Source organism: Microtus pennsylvanicus, chromosome 7 (assembly GCF_037038515.1).
Source record: "Microtus pennsylvanicus isolate mMicPen1 chromosome 7, mMicPen1.hap1, whole genome shotgun sequence".
In the NCBI taxonomy this organism is placed as follows: domain Eukaryota; kingdom Metazoa; phylum Chordata; class Mammalia; order Rodentia; family Cricetidae; genus Microtus; species Microtus pennsylvanicus.
The window spans coordinates 75,749,498-75,775,621 of NC_134585.1; the positions used below are offsets into that span (position 1 = coordinate 75,749,498).

General features: G+C 40.4%; 1 protein-coding gene across 2 annotated transcripts; it reads left to right on the plus strand.

The window, feature by feature from the left end:
* The first annotated feature begins 690 nt into the window (after nucleotides 1-690).
* Nucleotides 691-22,607, plus strand: Clca4 (chloride channel accessory 4). Of its 2 annotated transcripts, XM_075981161.1 has the most exons (15): nucleotides 691-890; nucleotides 4,388-4,528; nucleotides 4,720-4,867; nucleotides 5,921-6,029; nucleotides 7,353-7,530; nucleotides 9,814-10,032; nucleotides 12,294-12,521; nucleotides 13,365-13,542; nucleotides 14,658-14,764; nucleotides 16,766-16,981; nucleotides 17,529-17,796; nucleotides 20,234-20,404; nucleotides 21,394-21,627; nucleotides 21,940-22,199; nucleotides 22,236-22,607. In XM_075981161.1, exons 1-15 carry the CDS (start codon nucleotides 729-731, stop codon nucleotides 22,422-22,424), a joined length of 2,808 nt encoding a protein of 935 aa, XP_075837276.1. In that variant the 5' UTR covers nucleotides 691-728; the 3' UTR covers nucleotides 22,425-22,607. The 2 variants fall into 2 exon arrangements, with proteins under 2 accessions (XP_075837276.1, XP_075837275.1); XM_075981160.1 differs by having other exon boundaries at nucleotides 21,940-22,607.
* Nucleotides 22,608-26,124: the final 3,517 nt, after the last annotated feature.

Below are 26,124 nucleotides of genomic sequence, written 5' to 3' on the forward strand. Positions count from 1 at the left end.
AACAGCAAAGAGACATGTGTGTAGCAAAGGGACTTTTAGGGAGCAGTGGGGTGGGGTTGACAGGGTGAGGGTAGAAGAAGATGCGGTGAGAGTAAAGAGAACATATTAAGTACATGTATGAAAATGTCAGAGAACAAAATTAACTAATTAAAATCTTCTATCATTTATTCTCCCTCAACAATAACCAGCAAATTATGATATAAAAAACAAATTCTATTTCTTTATTACTAGGAATGCTATTTGTTTATTCTAAAAACTTGAAGTTATCAAATTTCCTAAATTTAATCAAACTCTTTACAGCCTTCGAGCATCAAGTTCATCTTCCCTAATTTTTCATTTATACCATTATTGCTTAGATGACAGTCTAGATAATAATTAAAATAGAGAGTGTTATCACTGCTCTTCATTTTATGATGATTTTCCTTTCAGAGCCCATTCTATAGAAAGCACAAAGTCTATGTGTATACTTGGGAAATTAACTAAACTTAGGAAGCAATATCTTTTGTCCTGAGAAGAAAGTGTACTTTGTGTTTTATAATGCTTCTGAACTCTTTAACCATTGCCAAATCATAAAACTATTGCATAAACTACCCAAGTGACTTCCCATATGTGAACATTGACCTTTACGTAGTCGGCATCTCTCCATCATCAGCAGGTGATTTGGGGGAGTATATATAGACCTGGCAGGAGACACAAAGAAGAAGCCTCGGAGAAACCAGACAGGAGGGATGGGGCTCTCCAGGGGTCTTGTTTTCCTCCTCCTTCTCCTGTGCCAGCTCCAGGGATCAGACTCTTCCCTGATGAAGCTGAATGGGAATGGCTATGAGGATGTTATTGTTGCTATCGATCCTGCTATGCCAGAAGATGAAGCAATAATTGAAGGAATACAGGTAAGAGAAGGTGGGCTTGCTTGTGTTCACGCTCTGAGGAGTGGAAAGGTTAATAGCAGTTGTAAGCGTTCCTATGGAAACCTCTGAGTGCCCTGGCAAGGTCAAAAACTGTGTGCTTGATTTGGGAATGCAGAGTGAGATGAAGGCTCTAAAATGCTCTAGAGGAAAGTCCTAGAGGTTCTAGAAGGGACTTCGTTTTCTAGCCTACGATCCAAGACAAAGCAGAGGCCTCTCTGATCTTGTTTCCTGGTGTGTAATTGAGAAGTTGGATTTGTTCTGTTTTTGAAATCTACTTATTTATTTTGTGTGTACACACACATGCTTATTGTATCCTTGAAGGAGGAGAAATAAGTTAAAATAAAAAAGAACTATAGGGTTTGTATTCTTTTTCAGAGTCATCACTGATACCGAAGTGAGCGGGATAGCAGATGTGATGTTTGCAGGCATGGGTGGCAAAGTCGGGGAAGGATGACAGAGCAGGGTGCTGCAGTAAGCAAGAGCCTAGTAACTGTTTCCTTCAGGATACCCAGAGAAGCCCTCCGTCATGATGTGACATCTGAGCAGACCCAAGATGAGTAAGAGAAGAGATGAGAGCTTCATGGGGGTGATAGCATCTTGCGTGATCAAGGAAATAACAGGGAATAAGCAGCAGGAAGGGAGGCTTAAAGGAGCTGGGATAAGGTCACATACGGTGGCAGAATCCAGACCATTAGAAAAGGATGTTTTTGCTTTCCCTCTGAGTGATATGAGAATCCATGAAGGAGATCTTAGCGGAAATTATGGACACTTTGGTGTCTATTCTAGGACCATCCTGACTACTTAAAACTGTAGAAGGCTTGCACTTATCACATCCACTGTATGAACGTTGTAGTGTAGGGATGCAGAAGGATCTAGGCTGTAGCTGGCCAATAGGGATGTTGATGACGACAATGGGATAGCAGGAATGATTAACGTGTATGACTCTGAACATGTTTTGAGTGTATCAAAGACAATATTGTTGTTGGTTTACATGTGTGGGAAGGGACAGGTAGGGAGGAAATGTTAAGAGGCAAGAAAAACTTCACAACTTTGACTTAAATACTTGGCTATAACTTTCATCAGCTGGGAAGGAAAATTCCGAGTAAGAAAGAACTGGACAAATCCGGGGTGATGGGGAGGAATTAGCTTAGTGTAGTTTCAGATTGAGGTGCTTTTCAGACATCCAGGACAAAGAGACAGGGATCTGAATCCAGAATGAGCTGTAAAGTATATGCTTAGATAACACAGAGACAAGAGTGTGTAGAGAATATGAGTCAACCAGATAGTTGACAACAGAGGAAGAACCCGGCCACGCAACTGAGGGCATTGGTTTGCTGAAGTTTCTTCCAACTCTAGCGTTCCATGTGGAGACTGGCCTTACAGCTCCACCAGTCGCTTGACATCTCTGCTTCTTGTCTTCAGCTCCTGCCCACTAGGGATCCTACTGCTGCCCGTGGAACTCCCTACTGGGCACGAACTGGACTGTCTCTGGTGATTTTCTTTGGCACCTTCTTGTCATTCTGGAAACTACACTGCAACCCAGAGATAATACTTGCTGGTACTCTTTGAGCTCTAAAAGATAAAGATTGCTTTTTCTATAACCAATGAGAACGAACTCTGAATGAAAGATTCTTGGTGTATGGGGGTAAAGGGTCAGTTTCAACCTTTTTTGAATTCAGAAACAGGTTATTTGCTAGGTATTTTTAGAGACAAAAAAATAATGTATTCTTAGCATGGTCTTCTATTGAACATTACAAGGAGAAACGCAGTCCTTTGCCAACATGTCTATAGTTTAGTGGTTTTTGAAACTGGGCCTTTTGCAAAGTCCGATATCATCAGGCAATTTTGTGAATGGCCATCATCTACTTCTTACACAATGATTTGTACCTTGTGTTTGTGTTCCTTCTGGGTTTAAAACATGATCACATTTGCAAACACTGATATTTCACTTTTTAAAAATCAGAAACATTGTAGGAATTTTGAGGAGGAATTTAGAAGGACTATCATAGGTTAGAAAACTGATTAGAAAACTCTGAGGAATCATTATTGGGCACCTGAGGTATCCCTGGAGATAGCAGTCACCTACAGGGTCTCTGTCATGTCTCCACGAACTAAGAACACACTGCTAGCTAAGATAGCCAGTGGCCATGGAGACTCCACAGGAAATGCAGTCCCCTGGGGCTATATAATACACAACCTACACAATTGTACACAGCAAGCCTACTGGTCCAATCCATAACTCCATTTGAGCCATCAAAACACTGTTGTCTCCTGGATACAGGGAGCCCCCTGTTCCAGCAGAACATGACAAACTACATATCTCTCTTTAAAATGTTGGGGGCAGTGGCAAACAGGGAGAGAGAGAGAATTCTTTCATGGTCCTTCTGTGGGTGCTGAGCAACTTCCCGCGTGCCTTAGAGTTCTTCACAGCCTTCTTGCACTAGGCCTTCATTTCTCTGAACTCCAGTCTCTGACTCATCATCTCATGACTTACTAATGACTTTGCTGACTTCTTGCCACACATGTGAGTCAGAACCCTGGACTCTCTGAGTGGAGCAGGGGGAAAGAGGGAGGCCTTGAGGAGCAGTTCTGATGTGGGCTTATGTTAAAGCTGGAGGCGCTGGAGGGGTCTGCCCTGATAAATACGGCAGTGGAGAGCAAGATGGCTCCTGAGAGGAAAGGATATTTTTACCTTTACTTATTTTCCTTTCTTTTATATTTATTTATATTTTACTTACCGCTGAGAGCTCTGGTTGTAAGGAATAGGTTGCCTTGGGTGGTTTTCACCTACTGTTTACCTTTATTAGACAGGAACTCTGTAAAGAGAAATTCTTTTAATAAATCATAGTGACTTTGATACTGAGGAAAATCATGTATTTTCATGTTGGTAGCAGGGCGACAATTCTGTGCTTTAGAATTTTCCACTGCACCTCCCTCCAAGTGTGCAGTGTTCCTAGCCCTTCCAGGAGTACGGAGAGTCCCATCCTGAGGACTCCTGTGGACTATTTTCCTTCGCTTTCATCTGCAAAAGATGTTTTTGACTCAAGTTTCTTGAAATCAGGAATGACATCAAGCAGTCTTAGAATATTTCTTAGTTCATTCCAGACTTGTGTCCATTAAAGAGTAAGGTCGCTGGGCTTCAGAGCATTCTATAAGTCATCCGGAAAGTGATAACACAAAATTAGAACCAAATAAATGACTCTAATATATATGTATATTCATATGAATCAATTACTGCAATCACCAGGCAACTAGCCATCCTTGCAGATGGGAGCCTTTCTAAGCACAGGGTGAAGCAAGTTTGGGATTGACAGGATAAAGTGTGGGCAGAGACCACTGCTGAATGGTCTTGATGAATGGTTTACTTTTGTAGTAACTGCTTTAGGAGAATGCCTGATGAGGTCCTGCAGCATGACACCACCCTTGCTTGGCTGTTTCATACATATTCCTTTACGTGTTCCTTTTCCTTTTGATAATAGAAAATGGTGACTGAAGCATCTACGTACTTGTTTGAAGCCACGGAAAAAAGATTTTATTTAAAAAATGTATCAATATTAATTCCTGAGAGTTGGGGAAACAAACCTCAGTACCGGAGGCCAAGACAGGAGAGCTACGCACATGTAAGTGTCAATCTTTTCTTTACCGAGAGAGAGAGAGAGAGAGAGAGAGAGAGAGAGAGAGAGAGAGAGAGAGAGAGAGAGAGAATGCTTTCTGCTGCTTGGTAGTTTGGGCACAAATTGATTCATTCGTAGTCTTTCTAACTTGTTTCTTCTGCTCTTCAAGTTTTAACGGTATTTTTAAACATTCTCAGGCAGATGTTAAAGTTGCACCCCCTGCCGTCCCAGGCAGAGATGAACCATACACCCGGCAGTTCACAGGTTGTGGAGAGGGAGGAGAATACATCCACTTCACTCCCGACGTTGTGCTGGGGAAAAAAGAAGCTGAATATGGACCTACAGGTGGGGCTTAAACATTACACACTTGCCAACAACCAACTCTTTACTCAGATTAAATAAACAGACCCTGGAGAAGAAGGGCTTATATCTAAGTCCAGGTTGCTCTATTTATTAGCTGGGCGGCATTAAACAAGTGATTTACTTTTCCTTTCGATATAATCTATAATAGCATATCTCAGTCTCTTTTCATTGCCAACCCCTTCAGGGGCATTTTCAGGCTATCTTTCCTAAAATTGCACTCTCAAAATAGCTATAAAGTAGAATGACTAGGGTGTTGACCGGGTTGGCCTTAAACCATTAAAACTTGTGAGACCTTTGGCTCCCCAAGAACTGAAAGTCAAATCCTAGTTTAGTGTGACTGCAGCCTATGTTCTATTAATGTTCCATTGATTTAACATGATGTGTAATTAAAAATTAGTATCCTATACAAAAATGTAATATCATTTACTACAAAATCCTTTTATAAACAAAATATAAACTTCAAGAGGTACAGAAAATCTAAACCTAAATGTAGTCTGTGTGTGTATGTGTGTGTGTGCATGTGTGTGTGCTTGTGTGTGCATATGTGTGTGCTTGCGTGTGCATGTGTGTGTGCGTGTGCTTGTGTGTATGCTTGTGTGTGTGTGTGTGCGTATGTGCCTATGTGTGCTTGTGTGTGCGTGTGTGTGTGCGTGTGTGTGTATGTGTGTGCTTGTGTGTGTGTGCGCGTGTGTGTGCGTGTGTGTGTGCTTGTGTGTGTGTGTGCGCGTATGTGCCTATGTGTGCTTGTGTGTGTGTGTGCGTGTGTGTGTGCTTGTGTGTGTATGTGTGTGCTTGTGTGTGTGTGTGTGTGCGTGCGTGTGTGTGTGTGTGTGTGTGTGTGTTTAGGAGTACCAGAGGACAACTTGTGAGTCAGTTCTCTCCCCTACCACATGGGGTCCAAGGATTGAACTCAGCTTGTCAGGGTTGATGGCAAGTACGTTTACCCACTGAGCTATCCTCTCTGACCCAGAAATTTTGGGGATATGAAATTTTCCACTTGAATTATGATCATGTATTTGAAATTTTTTCTTATAGGAAGGCTGTTTGTCCATGAATGGGCCCATCTTCGCTGGGGAGTATTTGATGAGTACAATGAAGAGAAGCCATACTATGCCGCTTCATCAAAGAAAATTGAAGCAACAAGGTATGACTCCTAAGTACCCTGGAATGACCTCACAAATAGGCTTTTAATTGCCCTATATTACTTTGCAATGACAAGCATTCATTTTTGTCCCAACGCACATAGCAGATGCAATATTCCAAGCCTGTTTTACGCTTATTTTAGACCATTATCCTTGAAGATGATAACTGTAAAATATACATAGCTTTGAGTCTGGTGATGGTGGCGCACACCTTTAATCCCAACACTCGGGAGGCAGAGGCAGGTAGATCTCTGTGAGTTCGAGACTAGCCTAGTCTACAGAGAGAATTCCAGGACAGGGAGACTCCAAAGCTACACAGAGAAACATTTTCTTGGGAAAAACAAAACAAAACAAAAAAACAAAAAACCATAGCTTCAATGTCAATGTCAAGCATTTGCGTGGCTATTGGACATATTTTATTTACACATGTCTCCCATAGATGCCAGAACTCATCCAGACCAGGTAGATGCTGAGATATCAAAGTTATTTACATTACATAATGAGTGAAATGTGGGCTGGGTGAGAAGTCAAGCAACTGCAAGGGGCCAATTCAGAACTTCTTTGAGATTTATGGAGATCATTTTAAAATATCAGTGTAGCATCATAACTAATAACAGGCCATTATCCTGATTCTGAAATTAAGAGATCAGAACAGTTGGAGAAAATGAATTTAAAACTTAGTGACAGCATCGTCATCACTTTTGAAATCCCCCTGGTTTGAAGTTCTTGTCACAGAGAAGGGGGTGAGGTGAAAGGTGCAGACCTGCCGCAGAAGCCCCACGCCAAGTCTTAGAAGGTATTGGGTATATTCTGTTTTTGTCATGATGCTGCTACATGTCATTTCTGCTACAGGATATCATTACAACTGGTCATATGGATGGCATTATTATGTTCCTCAGTTTTGGAACAATAGTGGCATGGGCATATTTATGCACTTCCCTAAATGACTAAGTCTACAATTCTCTTGCTGGCTTTGAACTGCAAGCAGATGAAATGACTTGCAGCTAAAGCCTGGTCTGTCTGTTAGGATCGCTGCCACCTATGCCCACCCCATGCAATAACACACAAACCTATCATTCTTTCTTCCATTGCCTTTCTTGGTAGTACCTCACTCTGATTCCAGCCACATTTTCCTCCGGATAAAATGATACTCCTTGAATAACCAGAGAACATGTAGTTTTGTGATGCCCTCCTTAACCTTTGCCATCAGTGTGGGAAAGTCATAGCAGATACAAAAGAAATACTGTATCACAAACTCAGTGTGAGCAGGACCACTTTTTCAAATAAATGCCTGCTATCTCTAAGATTCACATCTATATTTCTAGGTGTACTCTAGGTATCACCGGTATGAATAAGGTCGAAAGATGCCAAGGAGACAGCTGTACGTACAGAAATTGCAGAATTAATTCCACCACGAAGTTATATGAAAGAGACTGTCAATTCTTTCTTGATAAAGATCAATCAGAAAAGGCATCCATAATGTACATGCAAAGCATCGAATCTGTAAGTACGCCTGTCACTGTGTCAGAGTGACTTGTCTGATTTCATTCATCTTAGAGTTATAACGATGATTCAGATGAAAATAAGGCACTTTACATTGCTAGGCAAGCACTCTACCACCTGAGATATAGTTGATCTTAAATATGACATGAGAAATAAGTATATTCTCATATATACGGTAAGTACTCATCTGCTATTATATATTATTAGCACTTCTGTACATTAATACTTAGCTAATTGTTCTTAGCTATTATAATATTAAATCTACTTCAGTGTTAATTATATTTCACTTCAGCAATGCATATTTGTTAAATACATTCTCTCTCTCTCTCTCTCTCTCTCTCTCTCTCTCTCTCTCTCTCTCGGTTTTTCGAGACAGGGTTTTTCTGTGTAGCTTTGGTGCCTGTACTAGAACTCACTCTGTAGACCAGGCTGACCTCAAACTCACAGAGATCCTCCTGCCTCTGCCTCTGCCTCCTCAGTGCTAAGATGAAAGGTGTGTGCTACCACCACCTGACTTGTTTTTGAAAAAAAATAAGTTTTTAATACTCCCAGAAACCACCAGTTGCCTGTGGTTCTTTGACTAGAGGTAGGGCCCTTGAAAGTCTGGGTCCTCCACATCCACATTCACATCCCTTGAAGTTGCCATTGTCTGGGTCTTGTTTATGCGGCCATTTCTAGTAGAGACTTCCGCAGACTTCCAGGTATTCTGACTCTTATAATCTTACAATCTACCTACCTCCTTTTCAAAATATTCCCTGATCATAGCAAGCTTTTTCTTTTGGACCACCAACCAGCTCCCAAATCATGACGTGGAGATTTATTACTAGTTATGAATGCTCACCTTAGCTTAGGCTTCTTTCTTACTAGCTCTTGTTACTGAACCTGTTTCTCTTTATCTACATTTTGCCTTGGAACTTTTTTACCTCTCCTCTCTCTCTCTCTCTCTCTCTCTCTCTCTCTCTCTCTCTCTCTCTCTCTGTCTGTCTCTCTCTCTCTGTCTCTCTCTCTCTGTCTCTCTGTCTCTCTGTCTCTCTCTCTTTCTTTCTTCTTTACTTTCCCACTGTCTCCATATCATATCTGGCTGTCAGTTACCTGACTCTGCCCCAGGCATGTACCTCTCTCCCTTGTTCTCTTCTCCTTCTCTCCCATTCTTCTCAAGCCTAGATTTCTCCTTCTATTTATTTTCTCTGCCTGCTCCATCTATCCTTCTGTCTGCCTAGCTGTTGGCCATTCAGCTCTTTATTAGGCAGGCAAAGTGAAACAAACCAACACATCATCATAATTAAACAAATGCATCCGAAACAAATGTAACACACCTTTACACAGTTAAAGTAATACTCCACAACATAGACAAATGTAACACATCTTTACATAGTTAAATATTCAACAACAATAGATGCAGGAGCTGTGATGTAGATGTATCCATTGGGGCTGGGATCCACAAGATCTGTTGATCTCTTCATTGTATCTAATTGTGGATTTTGGGATGGACCCTATTATTGTAAAAAGAGACTCCTTTGATGAAGTACCACTACATCTATCTGTGGATGTAAGGATGAGGGACAAGAGACAAGTCACACCGTGGTTGTTTAAGACTCAAGAAATCATATTATTTCATATTTTTATTTATATAAGATTCTAAGCACATGTGCACACACACATACACACAGAGAGAGGAGGGGTTAAGACATGGGCTAGCAGTGCCGCTACACATGAACCACAGACTAACAAGAACTCCAGTACCATGTGGTTGGTCAGGGCAGCCCAATAAATATATTACTGATGCAGCCCTTGATTACATTTCAGACCTTGATAATTAGCCCCTATTCCTGAATACACCACACATTTAGAGCATAGAACTCAGATGACCTAAGCTGATTCTAACCTAAGAGCCTCTTTCCTGTGGTCTAACATCTATGGTTCCAGAAAAAAACTATGCAAGTTGCCAAGGGAGGGAAGCAATTAAACAGTTCTCCAACTGCAACACCTATGAGCCAGGACAGTGACCAGCATGGCAAGATAAGCATAAAGGTGCAATAATGTCACTCAACAGGTTGGTGGCGGCCAACGGCTGTCTAATTGGATTTGAGTCAAGCCTGGTACTGTCAACACCACCAGTTTCCATGGCTAGTGAGGTCCTGGACCTTAGCAAAGAATCAACTACTGCCACTTTTCTAGCTTAGTTACTTTGACATTCTAACTCCGAACATACACTCGCTTTATTTTTCAGATCGTTTTTTAAGTACATGAAATAGTAATTTTCTACATTTACTACATTTTTAGGTGACTGAATTCTGCAAAGATGAAAACCATAACCAAGAGGCTCCAAGTCTACATAATGAAAAGTGCAATCAGAGAAGCACATGGGACGTAATCAGCAGTTCCGAGGATTTTATTGACAACGTGCCCATGGACACGCCACCCTCTCCACCCACCTTCTCGCTGCTGAAAATCCATGAGAGAATCGCGTGCCTCGTTCTTGATGTGTCTGGTAGTATGACTGTAAGTTCATGGCTCATTTTGTCTTGTAGGGTAGGAATGGGGATAACTGAAAGACAAAAAACAAACAAACAAAACAAAAAAACCCTCAACACTACTTGTTATGTGGATTTTTAAAAACTGTATGATGTCATAAAGTACTATTACTTCCTGAGATCATAACCTGAAAGATATTGAAAAAATATTTTGCTTAGAGAAAGGCATCTAAGATCAGCTAACCTAAGGAATTCCCTTTAGTGGGAACACGATATTGAAATAACATTGTTTTTAACCATGGATCCTCCACACGAGGGAAAAATGAGACTGCTGTATATTAGTGTGTGCTTAGACTCCAGTTCAGCTCAAGCAACAAGATCAATGAGCAGAATGCCTAACATGGTATCCTGTTATTTCCCAGCTGCTCAAGTGCTCTCCTCAGACATAAAAAGAACAGCATCACCGTGAAGAACAAATGGCTCCATGTAGTCTTTCCTTTACTCTGTTATCAGGCACCGAATAGCAGGCATTGTGCTAGACTTTGAAAACAGAGGTGCATGTTCTTGAGAAGTCCATAGTTCCTTTTGGCTGAGCTGTGGAAGTATGTTCTTGTAATACTAGAATTTGGGAGACTAGGGAAGTTCAATGTCTGTGGGTTACACAGTGGGAGCCTGTCTCAGAAAGCAAACCAAACAAGCAGATATTTTTATATTCTAATAATGTTTTCTCTCCCCTCACCCTTTCCTATCTGCCTACGTCAATCCTGCCATCTAAAACTTAGGAGAGAGGCTAGTTTCTGGCAGGAGAAGGACTGGACTCTTAGGGTACTGTATAGCTGCTGATCCTTTTGCGTATCTCTGCTTCTGAATATTTTATCAATACTGCATCTGCCTCTCCCAGTCAGAGCAAGAATTCTACTAGGACCCTGAACCACATCCAATCTGGAGTTCATAACATATGTGTGACCAACAGATAGCTGCCCAAATGGACAAGAAACACAATAATCAGATGTCATGTGATAAAGTATTCAGAATGACTGCACAGTGGCAGAGGGACGGGCATGATAAAGCAGAAATTAAAGCTTCAGTGGATAAGGGAAGGTGGTTGCTGAAAGGGCAAAGAGCAATAGAAATTGGTGAAATGAGCCTCAATAACACGAGGGTTTGTGAAAGACAGAAGAATGCTCAGAAGTCTCACACGTGAGTAGTCCTAGAAATGTCTTACAAGAGAAGAGATTGCTGATTCAAAGATGAGGAGCCTACTCCAGACAGGGTACTAGTAGATCCAAGTTAAAGGCAAAACTGGGCTGGTGGGATGAAGATAATAATAATAATAATAATAATAATAATAATAATAATAATAATAATGGCAGAAAACAGCTCAGTGGGTAAAGGCACTTGCAGCTAAGCCTAACGACTTGAGTTCAAACTCTGGTTCAAATGTGGAAGGTAAGCTCTGACTCACTGTAGTTGCCCTCTAACCTCTGCGTGTGTTCCATGACATGTGTGCTGTGGCACAAGTATCCTTGGACAGCCACACACTCACCACACAAACCAAACGTAATAAAAAACAGAAAAGAAAGACGACAAAAACAACAGAGAAGCAGGTAGAGCAAAGCTCTGGATATGTAGGGGCTTTGTTGTGATTTGGTTCAAGAAGGTCCCAAGCAAATTTGGGTATGGGTTGCAAGGAGGATCTAGAGAAAATAAATGCATGAAGTGTGCCTTCCGGGTATTCATCTAGTGAAGAGAGATGATTGCTGGTGAGTTAGCAAAAAGCCAACACAGTCAGCCCACTGGAGGAGAAGCAGTGGGGGAAGGTTAGCAGAAGGTGACAGGGCAGACCGACCTTCTCAGAATTACCTGGAACTCAGGTAAATTTCACCCTTGAGGAGACTGCTCCGTCCTGAATTGGTCAGTCCAGCTGTGTTTGGAGACCAGGAAAGTCTGATTGGGGTTTTGAACCGTAGGTTATAAATTTTAACAGGAGTGGCTACAGTGGGAATTGTGCCACTAAGATGAGAGTCACTGCCTTAGTGGCAATGCAAGCTGCACCTTTAACTTGGGGAGTTAGCGACTGGGAACCCCTTCTTATGTGTCCCATGCTACACATAACCACACTTCATATATTTACCAGTTAAAAAATTACAATTGCTTTCTTTGACAGTACAAATTAATAGTTATAGACCATTCTTGCCAATAAACTTCATGCACCCCTTTTATGAGGTCTGCCCTTACCATCCAACTGAAAATCACTTAGGTTTTTTCTCCTTATCATTTTTCAATCAGATTTCTGATCGCCTCAATCGACTGAAGCAAGCAGCACAATATTTTCTAATTCAGATCATTGAAGATGGGTCCTGGGTAGGAATGGTCGACTTTAATAGCCAGGCCACTACTAAAAGTGAGATGATCCAAATAAACAGTGATGCTGAGAGAAGCAAGCTTCAGGAACTCTTGCCTTCAAGTGCCGGTGGAGGGACCTCCATCTGCAGTGGAATCCGACGTGCATTCGAGGTGAAAATCTACTGCAAATGTATCTTGTTATCTGTTTTGCTTTTAGGGCCTTTCTTGTGAAGCTGCTGTTCTTACTTGCCTCCTCATTTTGACATAAATAATCTTAAAAGGCTTGCGACAAAACACACACCAAAAAGAGAAACTTTGATATGTGTTATCTTAGCACTGGGAAGGATCAGAAATTCAAGATCATCTTTGGCTAGATCATCTGAGGATAGCATGAGAAACATGAGACCCTGTCTCAAATAAATGTAAATAACTCTCACTTCAACATGCTTAGAACATTTATTTAAGTATCCAAAAGATTTCTAATTTGGAGTCCATCACCATTTTTGCTTTGTTTTGTCTTTTGATTTTTGAGACAGAGGTTCTCTTTGTAACCCAGGCTGTCCTGAAATATAGACCAGGCTGGCCTCAGATCAGAGATTCACCAGCCGCCACCACCTGCCAGAATCTATCACCTCTTAACATTGATATTTATTGCATCTGGCTGTGTGTGCATATGCTGTGGACTTATTCAGAGTGTATCAGGGGAATAAAATGCAGTCCATATTTTGAATATCTATTTGCTTGGTTTTTCAGATGCCTCTGTCATTTAGTCATGGGAGTTTTTCATGATGCCTGAGCCCACCTATCTTTCAGTTGAACAGATATCCCCTGTATTTAGGAGACAGAAAAATAATATGTTTGTGCTCTCCCAGGACCATTGTGTATAAATTCTATGATTCTAAAATAGAAATTATCTCTTCTTTCTTACACTTTTTCTATTCAACTTCTTTTTGTAAATTCTCCATCAGGATAGCTGATCTAGTATAATAATGGTATTCTGAATTATGCTTGCAGGTAATTAAAAATGGAGGTTTCGAAATCAATGGAGCTGACATTGTGCTGATGAGTGATGGGGAGGACAGCACTGCGAAAGAGTGTGTTGATGAGGTGAAAGAGAGTGGATCCGTAGTTCACTTCATTGCCTTGGGACCAAAGTATGAGGACGCTGTGAAAAACATGAGCATTCTAACAGGTGAAACACGATCTCCATATTACAGACTTCCAATTGCTGTATATGAATATAGAACTGATGTTCAACCACGTCTTCTAAGCTTCATTCTGCAAAAGTCAGGCCAGGAATTGGAGAACAAAATCAAACAGACATAACCTCTGTCCTCATTACCTCATAGTTCAATAAACTGGAAAAACACATGAAACTGTCAATCCAAACATATGGGTTACACTCCTTCATAACAGCAAAAGCATAGAATAGAGTTAAACTGAGGCAAACAAGCCTTCCATGTTCCCAACATGTTGTAAAAGTGGAGGTTTCCAAGCTGGGACTTGAACAAAGTCTGGGTTTTTTTTTTTCCCCAGGAACAAAAGGCAATGAGAAAATACAAAATTTCTTGATAAGCGTTAACTGTGGTGACTGCTATTTTAATATGTGATGGAAACTGATTACATACTTCTAGTACCTTCTTAAACACAGTAGAGAATGCAGAGCCAATAATACAAGTATCAATTACTACACTGATTTAACTTTCATGGTAACAGATATATATACACTTGCTTTTTGTGGCTTGCTATACAAATTCCTAACACTTCAAACACTTTTATGGCCATCTATACAATTTATTTTGTCACAAATACTCTAACCAACAATAGTGCTTTTTTGAACTTGTCCCCACTGCTTGTCAGTTCATCTCCACAGCTCCAGTTGTTGGCAAGATACCTCAATACAGCAACACTTTCGTCTTTCCAATTCTCTGCTTCTAATCCATTTTCTTCTGAAAAAAAATCTAAATGATGTAGATAAGGGTTAATAATTCCTCTAAAGAACTGTATAAAATCTGTGAGCTTAAATATGCACAACTGTAGCGCCTTTCATTGTCAACAACAACAAAATGACAAACCTCATTCAACAGAGGTTTCTATACTGAGGCGATAAGGTGGGTTTTGCTTCACAGTTAGGATGCATTATAGTCAATTAACATTTCAGAGATGATCTTAACGATTTTCTGACAATTTACTTGATCTATATGGAAACTTTGACTTTATTTTAACTGCTACCTTGTTAATCATTAAAATGTGATAAGTACATGTGTTCTACAAAAACAAAAAAAAACTTACTCATTCACATTGTAGGAGGCTCGTTTGAAGTTTCTACAGATGTAGCCCAGAACAATGGTCTCATGGATGCTTTTGGAGCTCTTACCTCAGAAAATGCTGATGTCACCCAGAAGTCAATTCAGGTCAGTGTTTTCCCATCCCTAGAGGTTTTATGGTTGTTTTTGCCATAACCAAGAAAAGGTACAAGGGCAGAACACGTGAAACCATGCAAAAGGAGACATTTATAGATAAGATATGTTCAAAACTTTAGGCTGTGGCTTTTTTAATGTGTAGAAAGAGTAGAGATTAATTCCTTCTTTCTCACTTGAGATACCTGCGGTAAGTTTTTAAATAGAGAAAAGAAAAAGAAGGTAGAAATTTTCAAAGCCAAGCTGTATTCATACACACGATGGGTGAAAATAACAAAGGTAAACGGGGACCAGCTGGAAGCATGGTACAATCGTCTGAGTCGATGGGAATTTGGGTTTGGTGGTGGTGCTTGGAATACAAAGGAAAAACTGTGCCCCACATTCATTTCTCCTAATGCCATTGTGGGACCAAAATGACCTTGTTTTCCAAGACTTGCTGATGAAGAGGCAAAATGTGTGGGTGACATTCACACTGAAATTTACTCCAAATTTAAAGTCTTGCCTGCATAACCTGGGACCAAAATTTTAGGCAACAGAGTTATGCTTGAAAGAATTTTCTTTCTATTAGGGCTGAAGCTGTTTGGGGTTGAGGTTGGGATGGAGTAGAAATGATACATTCTATTCTTCCTAAAATGACACCCCTAGGAAGCACACACATGGGTGAAGCTAGATAGCCTAAGACGTCATGTTAGGTGAAATAAGCCAAGCATAGAACGATGAGATGTCTGGTCTCATGTATACCTGAAATCCAAAATAGCTGAGTTGATAGAAAAGAATAAAAACCATAATAAGCATCAACTGGTAAGATGTGAGGATCAGAGAGATGTTAGGAGATAGATACAAACTTTCAGTTAGGTAAGAAATAAGTTCAGGAGATGTATTATATAAGCATAGTGACTACTATAATAGATAGCATGCATATCATATTTGGTGCAATAGATTAGAAAGTGAATTTAAGTGTTCTCAATGTGAAGTGAGAAAATGCTTGTGTTAATAGCTCTTGGCCCATTTATAATGTTTCAAAACATTATGTTTACATGATAAACATGCAATTGCAATTTTGTGATTTTAAAAATAATGTAACATGTTGACTCTCCTCAGCTAAGAGCTTTCAACAAAGATGAATCACTCCTTTATGTCTTCTCTCAGAGAAAGACCTGGCTTTTGTTTTCTCTCTTCCCAGGATTCTATCCTTCACAACCAGTTTTCCTTTTTTTGAACAAACTCCATGTGCAATGCTTCACCCTCAATCTTGTGTGGAAAAAATTACTTAAAGATTTCTCTTTAACAATCTATCCAAGAGAGCTTGTCTCAACTGTCTTTTACGTCTTCCTAGGAACTGAACCTAAAGTCTCCAAAGCGCTAGACAAGTGTCCTATCCCAGACTCTTACCTATCTTTTTCTTTGGAAGCCTTTACTCTGCCTCAATTAAAATACTCTAATTACCCCAAGTGTTGTCTTTTGGGTCATCAGCCAGATAAGTAAGCATGTCACATATACACATAGCTTAGACTAACCCTCTGTGAGTTTTAGCATCCTCTGATGCCAAAATTCAGCACGAGCATTCTCCCAGAAAGCTAAGAACACATAGCAGGGTCACAGCCTCAACTTTCCAACTGATGTTTCACCTTTAAATGTCTTATTATACCCTGTCCTTTCTTCAGCCCCTGTATTTCTAACCTTGTAGCTGTCATATAGAAAGAAGACTTCAGAAAGATGGCAAATCTGTTGTTAGGAAGAGACAAGGAGAATGCTAGGAATTTGAATCCACCCTGAAGTACATAGGGTGACCAGGTCAAACAAGACAACATAAGAACCCTTTTTGAGAAGGAGGGAGAGGAAAAGAGAGAACTCTACGGTAGTTAAGAATTTGTAAGATGACTTCCAGAGCAAATATAAAGAATTATCTGGAGAAGACAGAAGAATAAAACCATTTTCTTCTGTAGTCATTAAGTTTTGTTGTGATTGTTGTTTGTATGTTTTGTATTTAAACAGCTTGAAAGTAAAGGAGTTAAACTGGACAACAATCACTGGCTGAATGGCACTGTCGTAATTGACAGCACCGTGGGAAAGGACACTTTCTTTCTTGTGACATGGATGAGATCAGCTCCTGGCATTTCTCTATGGGATCCCAAAGGAACACAAATCACAAATTTGACAATGGACACAGCTTCCAAAATGGCCTATTTCAGTATCCCAGGAATAGCTCAGGTAGGCCACTAGCTTTTCAATTTACCCTGAACTAATATTTTCCCAAAGAGGCCCTAAAGTCATTGTGAATATGACTGCCAACAATTTTACCATCTTCAAAATGAAAATAAAATTTATATACTTTCATTACCTGTGAAATCCTAAAAACTGTGATGTCCAGGTAAAGGTAAAATGAATTTATGGGTTGATAGAAAGGAGAGGTATCTGAGAACACCGAGGAAGAAACATGAAGAGTCTGTGTGATTCGGTGTGCCGTCTTTTCTCACTGATTCTCGTGGAAACAGAGACTCTCTGCTACTGAGGCCAAAGAATGAAGGCAGAGCAAGGCAGACTTATCAGGACACTGTTTTCCAATGGAGAAATCACAGAAGGCGAACACCATGCTCAGCACTATCTGGGCTCCCTGTCTGAACCATTTCCAATTTACAAAGAATTAAGATCTTTGTAAAACCACAAAACTTCTGTGATCTATTTTAAAATCACATAATGGAAAAACAATATAGTCAGACTCTAAATGTTTACTGCATGTTTCCACCAAAATTTTTAGGCGGGCATTTGGACTTACAACCTTGGAGCCAAATCAAGCCAAGAAATACTAACAATTACAGTAAGCTCCCGAGCAGCAAGTTCTTCTGTGCCACCCATCACTGTAAATGCTAAAATGAACAGAGACACCGGCAGTTTCCCCAGCCCTATGATCGTTTATGCAGAAGTTCTACAAGGGTACACACCCATCATCGGAGCCCACGTGACAGCTATCATAGAATCGAATAGTGGAATCATCGAAGAGCTCGAGCTGCTGGACAATGGTGCAGGTAAGCCGCAGCCTTTTATGGATAAGCCTATATTTTTATAGTTCAAAGTGTGTCACGGGTTCCTGAGGCAGTGGGTACAACAAGATGGGAACCTGACGAGTTAAGACAGACAGATTCTAGATGAATAGCAGGACAGCAGGAAATGCAATCAGGTAAGTCCTACAAAGTGCTTAGCAAGCGTCTCACACTTGGTAACCATTCAATAAATGTTATCTGCTGCCGAAATCATGTTGGTAATCTTGGCAGGCCATGCCTGTCTCCAGCTAAGACAGGCTCATGCAGAAGACTGAGAACATAAGCAAGAATTCCAGTTACATGCTTCTTGGAGGAGCATCACCAAGAAAGCATGGTCAAAGCATCCAAGACAATGCACAAATAATTTTGTGGGAGGGATACAGAACCTGGCATCCTGACAGGAAAAGGGAGAGAAGCAAGAGTGAGTCCCCACAGCTGAAACAAAGCACTTAGTCATGAGAGCCAGGACCCGGAAGAAGGTAGAGGCACCACATAGAGGAAGACTTAGCTCTGCAGCATCAGATGCCAGGTCTCACTGGCAGGAAGCTAGGATCTTTGCTGGCTGTTCTCTGTCCTCCGGTCTGTAGGGTGAGTGGGGCACTCACTGCACTCCGTGGGTTCTGTAAATGGAACCTTGTGTTGAAGTCAGTGAACAAAATAACCAGTCTGGTCCACACTGGAATTAGTAAAGTTGTCTATCAGTGCATTTTGCAATATATCATCTTACAATTTTGTCTTCAGCTATATTTGACTGTCATTGTGGGGGGGTCCTCTTTCTCCCCCAGAGGCAGTAGTGGTGAAAGAAAGCTTTGTATGAGACCCATGAGCACGAACAGAGACAGGCTTCCAGAAGACAGTCTTCAGTGAATCAGCTCAACTTTATTTCAGTATATAAGGAATATAGAGGATTGGGGGGCCTGGAGACAAACCCTAATTTGCTTTAAGTGGCACACTCTGATCATCCAGCTCCTACCTAGCACAAGTCTTAGTTACCATATGTGCAGCAAGAGAGCCTTCTAGCAGGGATCTATCTCAGGGTTCACGCTAAAGGTAAGTCAGGCATCTGGTTTAGAGAGGCCGGCATCTGGGTTAGAGGCTGTTTCCAGATGAGGTCAGTCCTCCAGGCCCAGTGACATTCTCCAGACAAGGGCACGTAGACACAGGAAGTTCTGCTGGAGGGAGGTAGCCCCATGATGCCCAGCTCTTGAGATAAGCTTCCAGGCAGCAATGTTCCAACATTCTTGGATTGACTTCCATGTTTTCTTTAATTGCAATGGTAATTCTACAACTACCTCCCACCTCTTTGCAGTCCCACAAACCCATCTACACTGCATATAACTGCATGGTTCTTGCTTCATTTATTGAAGGAAGATAAGCATTTAGTTCATTGGGAAATAAGCTAATTTAAAATGCCTTTACTGGAAGAACAAATAAGACTTTGACTAACAATAGCTGATGCAAGCATCATCACACTTTTTTATACAGAGGAATCATCTGAAGGACTTGCCAAAAAGAGAATTTTTTAGCAGAGGTGCTGCCATAGATAGTGCGGGAAATTTGCATGTCTAAAAATCCCCAGGCTTCTAGAGCAATACAGAGACTGCTAATGCAAGAGCCTTATTTTCTCATCTTCTGATTAGAATGGGAAATACAGTTCACAACTTATCAGGTGACTTTCAATGCTCATAATTTCATGAGTGTACTTATTTCTGAGATCCTCCAAGTATTTATTCCAGTGGGAAAATGGGTTTTCCTATGTTGGACTAGAGAAATAATTGAACAAGAGAACACAGACTTTAAAAAAAAAGGAAAGAAACACAGAAGTTATTTACTATGAAGCAAAATAAGTATATTTAGTTGCCTATGATAAGTGATGACAATTAAATCTTGCATAAAGATACATTTACCGTAGCAGGGACCTTGAAATGATAATAGTAATAATTAAGAAAATTGAAAGTCAACCAATTGGCAGAGAAATTGTAAGAAGAGTCTATGGCCTCTGTATACATTTGTAGGACATAGAAAAATAAATGTTAAATATTTATTATATACATGCAATTATCATTGTGCATAAGTGTGTTACATGAATGCAGATGTGTTCATTCCAAAGGATATACAATTCAATAATGTATTATTTAGGCAGGGCATGAGGGAAATATACTCCATTCAAATGTGAAATAGTAAATGAGGGTCAAGAATATGCCCATAGCAGCCCATGTGCGGTTGGAAAGCACACCAGCTCCTCATTTGTTACCATGACTGTAATTTACTTCTTTCTGTCTTCAACAAGGGGCTGATACACCAGCTCCTCATTTGTTATCATGACTGTAATTTACTCCTTTCTGTCTTCAACAAGGGGCTGATACACAAGCTCCTCATTTGTTACCATGATTGTAATTTATTTCTCTATATCTTTAACAAGGGGCTGATACTTTCAAGGATGATGGCGTCTACTCCAGGTACTTCACAGCTTATTCAGAAAATGGAATATACAGCTTAAAAGTGCGGGCTGACGGAGGAACAAATTCTGCCAGGAAAAGCTTACGGCATCTGTCAAGTAGAGCCGCCTACATCCCGGGCTGGGTAGTGAATGGTAAGTAACTCACATTATCATAAACCCAGGGAATAATATTCGCAATTTGATATGATGGAGGCTCCAAACATTTTACAATTCAAAATGTGTCTTTCCCCATTTCTCGAATGAGATCTTCATATAATTGTCTCTGAGTTAACTCAATATAAGTCTCACAAACAGTAGACACAGAAAACCTATCAGCTATTATTAGGTTAGTGTGGAACACCCTTCCATGTCAACAACGATGTGTTAACCTTTCAGCTCAGGACAAAGGAAGCAGCCCATTGGACTACGAGTTGCAGTGCCAGCCAGTGGGAAAATCTGTCCTCTGGGTTCCATGAGCTTCAATGGTTTTAAGTTTTCCTTTCCTTGCTCCTTATCTTGTGACTTTGGGGGTCTTTTTAAGCAATGGAGTAAATCAGGAGCATCATTCCTTATCACGTCCAGCATGGAAGGAAGGATGTCATCTGAGTGTCAAGGATAGAACTGGCATTGATTTCTCTAGACGCGTTTCTAATCGGAAATGACTTGAGAATAAAGCAATACTTTTCTTAAGGCTTATACTAGTGAGGCATGGTGACACACGCCTGTGACCCCATCACTTAGGGGACAGAGACAGGAGGACAAGGATTTCAAGGTTAACCTTGGCTACTTAAGTGCATTTGAGGCTAGCCTAAACTTAATGCCACCTTGTTTGGTTTTGGATTTATTTTTATTTTGTTTTGTTAATTCATATAACAAATTACATAGCATTCTCATTCAGTGAAGTTTTCATTTCAAAGGAAGTTGTTGTCCAATTTTATTTGATAACATCTTGGTAAGGATTCTGGAGGAAGACATTTCCCATTAATTGAATGCTTATGATTGTAGCACATAATAAAATCCAGCTATATAAGGGAAAGAGAAAGAAAAAAAGAAAAACAGGTAGGGTCAGGAAGTTGATTGACCTAACTCCAAAAACACTAGCTCAGTTTCATGCAGTTTAAACTAGAGAATTTTAAATGCAGGTGAAATTGAAAGGAACCCACCACGACCTGAAACGACAGAGGCTACTCAGCCAGTCCTGGAGAATTTCAGCAGAGCAGCATCTGGAGGTGCATTTATCGTATCTGATGTTCCATCTGGTCCTTTGCCTGACCTGTACCCCCCAAGTCAAATCACAGACCTTCAGGCCACGCTTGATGGGGAAGAGATCAGCCTAACATGGACAGCACCGGGAGATGATTTTGATACTGGAAAAGGTAAGAACAAAGAGTCATGCAGGTTTGACTCAGGTGAGGTGTGTCCAATGTGATGCAATAGCAGACAGGTTACAGAGAGAGTGATTTCTCACTGAGAACTCAGCCAAGTGGGAATTTTATGATCTGATACTTTATAATTTATTAAGAAGATCTTGCTTTTCATGCAAGTGATTAAAAGTCAGACAGTTTTTATTGAAAAATGGGTAAGACTTTTGATATGAGCATACTTTACATGTTAAATATTTTTGAGAATAACTACAAAGAAATTTAACATGGTAAGATGCAGCAACTAACCCATAGCATTTCTCTTAGCTCAACAGTATATCATAAGAATAAGTGAAAATATTACTGCCCTAAGAAACAATTTTGATGAGGCTCTTCAAGTGAATACCACTGACCTGTTACCAAACGAGGCCAACTCCAAGGAAACCTTTGCCTTCAAACCAGAAAACATCTCAGAAGAAAATGCAACCTACATATTCATTGCCATGAAAAGTGTCGACAAAAGCGATTTGAGTTCAGAACTGTCCAACATCGCACAAGTAACACTATTCATCCCTCAAGCAGATGCTAGTCCTGACGGTCCCGGGAGTCCTGACGGCCCCAGGAGTCCTGACGGCCCCGGGAGTCCTGACAGTCCCGGGAGTCCTGGTGAAAGTCCACAGTCTGGAGTTAGTGTCTCCACTATCGTGCTGTCTGTGGTCGGCTCCCTTGCAGTTGTCTGTGTTATTCTAAGTGCCACTGTCTGTGTCCTGAAGAAAAGAAGGTCCTCATCAAACACTGAAACATCGTTTTGAAAAGCAACATGAATAAAAGGATACTTCTGAGTTTTTAAGTACATCCTATGTGATCATGAACTCAAAAATAGTTTCAAGAGGATTTAAAAGAATGTTTTTAAGCACACCCATTCATGAAAAACTACAAATTTAAAATTTTATTCACTTAAAATAAATAGTGACAAAAACTGTTTTTATATTGATCTCTAGTTCTGTATTTTTTTCTGATGCCAAAGTTTTCTGAAATGATACTTCAAATTTCTTGGAGAAACTAACAGTATCTGTGTAAGTAGTCAAGACACAACATAAAAGAACAAATCAGTAATATTTATAGGGAAGAAATGAATGTGGTCTTGATGTTATCAATATAAGCTAATGGCATTATAGTAACTCAAAATCAGCAACTGTACACTATCATAGTGAAGGTCATACTTACTGCCATTCATGGATACAGAAGATGCTATTTTAATTCTTTTTATTTATTTTATTGATTTTGTGTATGTATGTGCACGTATGCATGTATGTGTTCATGTGAGTGTGTGTGTATATATATATATACATATACATATATATATAATGTTATGGCACTGTGTGTGTATGCTGTTGCATGCATGTGGATATCAGAAGACAATTTGTGGGCATGGGATCTCTCCTTCTGTCCTGTGGGTCCTATGGATCAAACTCAGGCTGTCATGCTTGGCAGCAAATGTCTTTACTCCCAGTCATCTCACTGGGCCCAGGAAGATACTGCATTTTTAAGAATCAGATTCCACATGTTTGTCTTTCAATTCAATATAAACACCTATGCACTTTTTCGCTCATCTTAAGAAAGAATTGTTGAAACTAAAGTCTATTGACTTTTTTCCAGAGAAAAGCAAAATATGTCATAGATTTGTTTTAACCCGTCACTCAGAGGCACACCTAGGAACCTCAAGCCTATTGATAAGATCAGTTAAGGAGAGAAAGAAAGTGGGCTGAGAAGAGAAGATTCTCATTGCAGGAAGAATTCCTAGCCCTCCAGTGAGAACAAGGTATCACAATCCTCCTATGAGAACAAGATATCACAATCCTCCAATGAAAACAAAGTATCACAATCCTCCCATAAGAACAAGATATCACAATCCTCCATTGAACACAAGGTATCACAATCCTCCAATGAACACAAGGTATCACAATCCTCCAATTAGAACAAGGAAATACTTCACATAACAGCAAATGCCAGAGAGGATGTGAAGAAAGAGGAACTTTTTATTCATGGTTGGTGTGAATGGGAATTGGTGAATTTAAAGCAAGAAGTACCACATGACCCAAGTGAATCTCTCCTGGGTATACACACACACAAACCTCTAGGTCCCGTCACAGAGACACATGTACATCCATGTTTATTCACAATGGCTAAGAAGTGGAACACCCTAGACGTTCATCAACATAATCAGGCAAAGAAGACAAGGTGTACATGACACACATCGAGTTTAATATAACTGGTCATAAATAGAAATGGAATCATGACATTTGCAGGAAAATTGATAGAATTGGAAATTATTATGGAAACAAAGTGTCCCAGACTCATATACACAAATCTCTCCCATTTTCTCTCATATGTCAAACTCTATGTTTATGTGTGTGTTCCTATAATACTTCTTGCCTCTTCAAGTTAAACTTCCCTTAACTATAGAATCTCTACTAGTCTCTGCTATGTCTCAGTAAAATAATTGAAACAATTATGTGTACATATATGCTCTGTTTACTTACTCTTCCTTCTTTCTTTGTTAAAATCAATCCAGTTAAAGTTGTTAACGTTGTAGGATAATCTTTTTGCACACTCTGAAGATGTTTCTCTGCCAGGTCACCTTCTGATTGGTTTAACTTAGAGCTAAACAGCCAATAGCTAGGAGAGGCTAGGCAAGACTTTCAGACAGAGATAGGAACTCTGGGAAGGAATCAAAGAGGCAGAGACTCACCAGCCAGACAGGAGAAAGTGGGACATATGGAGGAGAGATAATGAGCCACACTGCAGAGCATAGACTAATCTAAATGGGTTAATTTAAGTTATAAGCGCTAGTTGGGAACAGGCCTAAGCTAAAGCCAAGCTTTCATACTTACTAAGAAGCTTCCGTGTCATTATTTGGGAGCTGATGGTCCAAGGAAAACCCAACTACAGTTAACAAATGTGTTATTATGCTCAGAGGCCATCTTTGTGCTTCTGAAGTCAAGGCTTTCAGTGAGGGATGAGGGGTCACAAGGTCACAGGCACTCACAGCTTCCAGCTTGCTGACTGACTCTATGAGGCAGTATCCACTGACCACCTCATATAGAAATTTCTTGCTATGCCTTGGTGAGTCACCTTGGCATGATCAAATTGTTGTGTCCTTTCTCACTCTGGTTGCATAGTCAGAGCTGTGTCTCCCAGAAACAATATAAAATTTGGAGTTTGGGAAAATGACTAACTAGCTTAATTTTATGGAACCAAAAGTAGACATACAAATTTAGGGATACATTACAGAAAGTTGTTTGGGTATTGATTTGGTTTGGTTTGGTTAGCTGTTTTGTCACTGTTGGTGGGAAAACATTATAATTCTAAAACACTGCATTCACCATCTTCATCCATACCTTATGAATTTCTCTCTCAGGCTAAGAAAAGCACTCACTGCCCTGCCACTCACATCAGAGACCACAAGCCAATCCTATAATCTGCCAAGCTCCTCACCACTTACACTCAGTCACGGAACAAGTCTTGCCCTCACATCCTCTTCAAAGGGCTTCTGCACACACATACTGCACATTCATACGCTCAGGCACATGCATACACATAAAAAGCTTTTCTTTAAAAGAAGATTCCTCTTCTTCTTCTTTTCATTATGCCATCTCAGCCTGTATCTATCACCTGCCAATAGAAACTGTACTCCCTACCTGGTCTTTCTATATTTTGTCTAACCTCCCCATTGGTGCAGAAGAAATGGAACAATTCTATATCTGTCACTTATGTTTTAAAATAAATGCTGATTGGCCATTAGCCAGGCAGGAAGCATAGGCAGGAAAACTAGACAGGAAGTAGAGGTGGGGCAATGAGAACAGGAGTATTCTGGGAAGAAGGAAGCTCTTTCCCCAGTCCTTCCCAGACCACCAAAGAAGCAGGATGTAACCTGCCCCACTGAAAAAGGTACTGAGCCATGTGGCCAACATAGATGAGAATAATGGGTTAATATAATTTATAAGGGTTAATAAGAAGCCTGAGCTAATGGGCCAATTGGTTTATCATTAATATAGACTCTCTGTGAGATTTTCTTTGGGACTTGCCAGCTGTGGGAACTGGGCAGGACAGAAACCCCAATGAGCAGGCCCTCATATTATACCCCACCATTACTCCTCACTGACCTGGATACAGGATACATCCCACACAGGCTCCTAGATAAAATCTAAAAGTGTAGATGTGTCTCTATGGCATGGATGTCTGCTTCATTCATTGCTTTCTTTCAGTCACCAAGCAGAGAAAGCACACCATTGGCAAATGAAGGAGCCTCATTATCACTGGGCCTTGCCCCATCCTCTAAAGTGAAACTCTGCAGCTCCAACCGGACTGGCCTCTGCATTATGCTCAGAGTGAGACCTACCCATATAACTGACAATGTCCTTCAAGGCTTTCTCCCAGCTAGCTTTCCAGTCTCTATTCTCATATTTCCTCTTGCCGTGCAAAGGGCTCTATCTGCCCTCCATGGACTGC

Excerpts from the sequence above, each read along its gene's own strand:
- Clca4 (XM_075981160.1), top strand. The coding sequence starts at position 729 with ATGGGGCTCTCCAGGGGTCTTGTTTTCCTCCTCCTTCTCCTGTGCCAG. Across the intron at positions 10,033-12,293 it reads ATGTGTCTGGTAGTATGACT|ATTTCTGATCGCCTCAATCG; the intron begins GTAAGTTCATGG and ends TTTTTCAATCAG. Across the intron at positions 12,522-13,364 it reads GAATCCGACGTGCATTCGAG|GTAATTAAAAATGGAGGTTT; the intron begins GTGAAAATCTAC and ends TTATGCTTGCAG.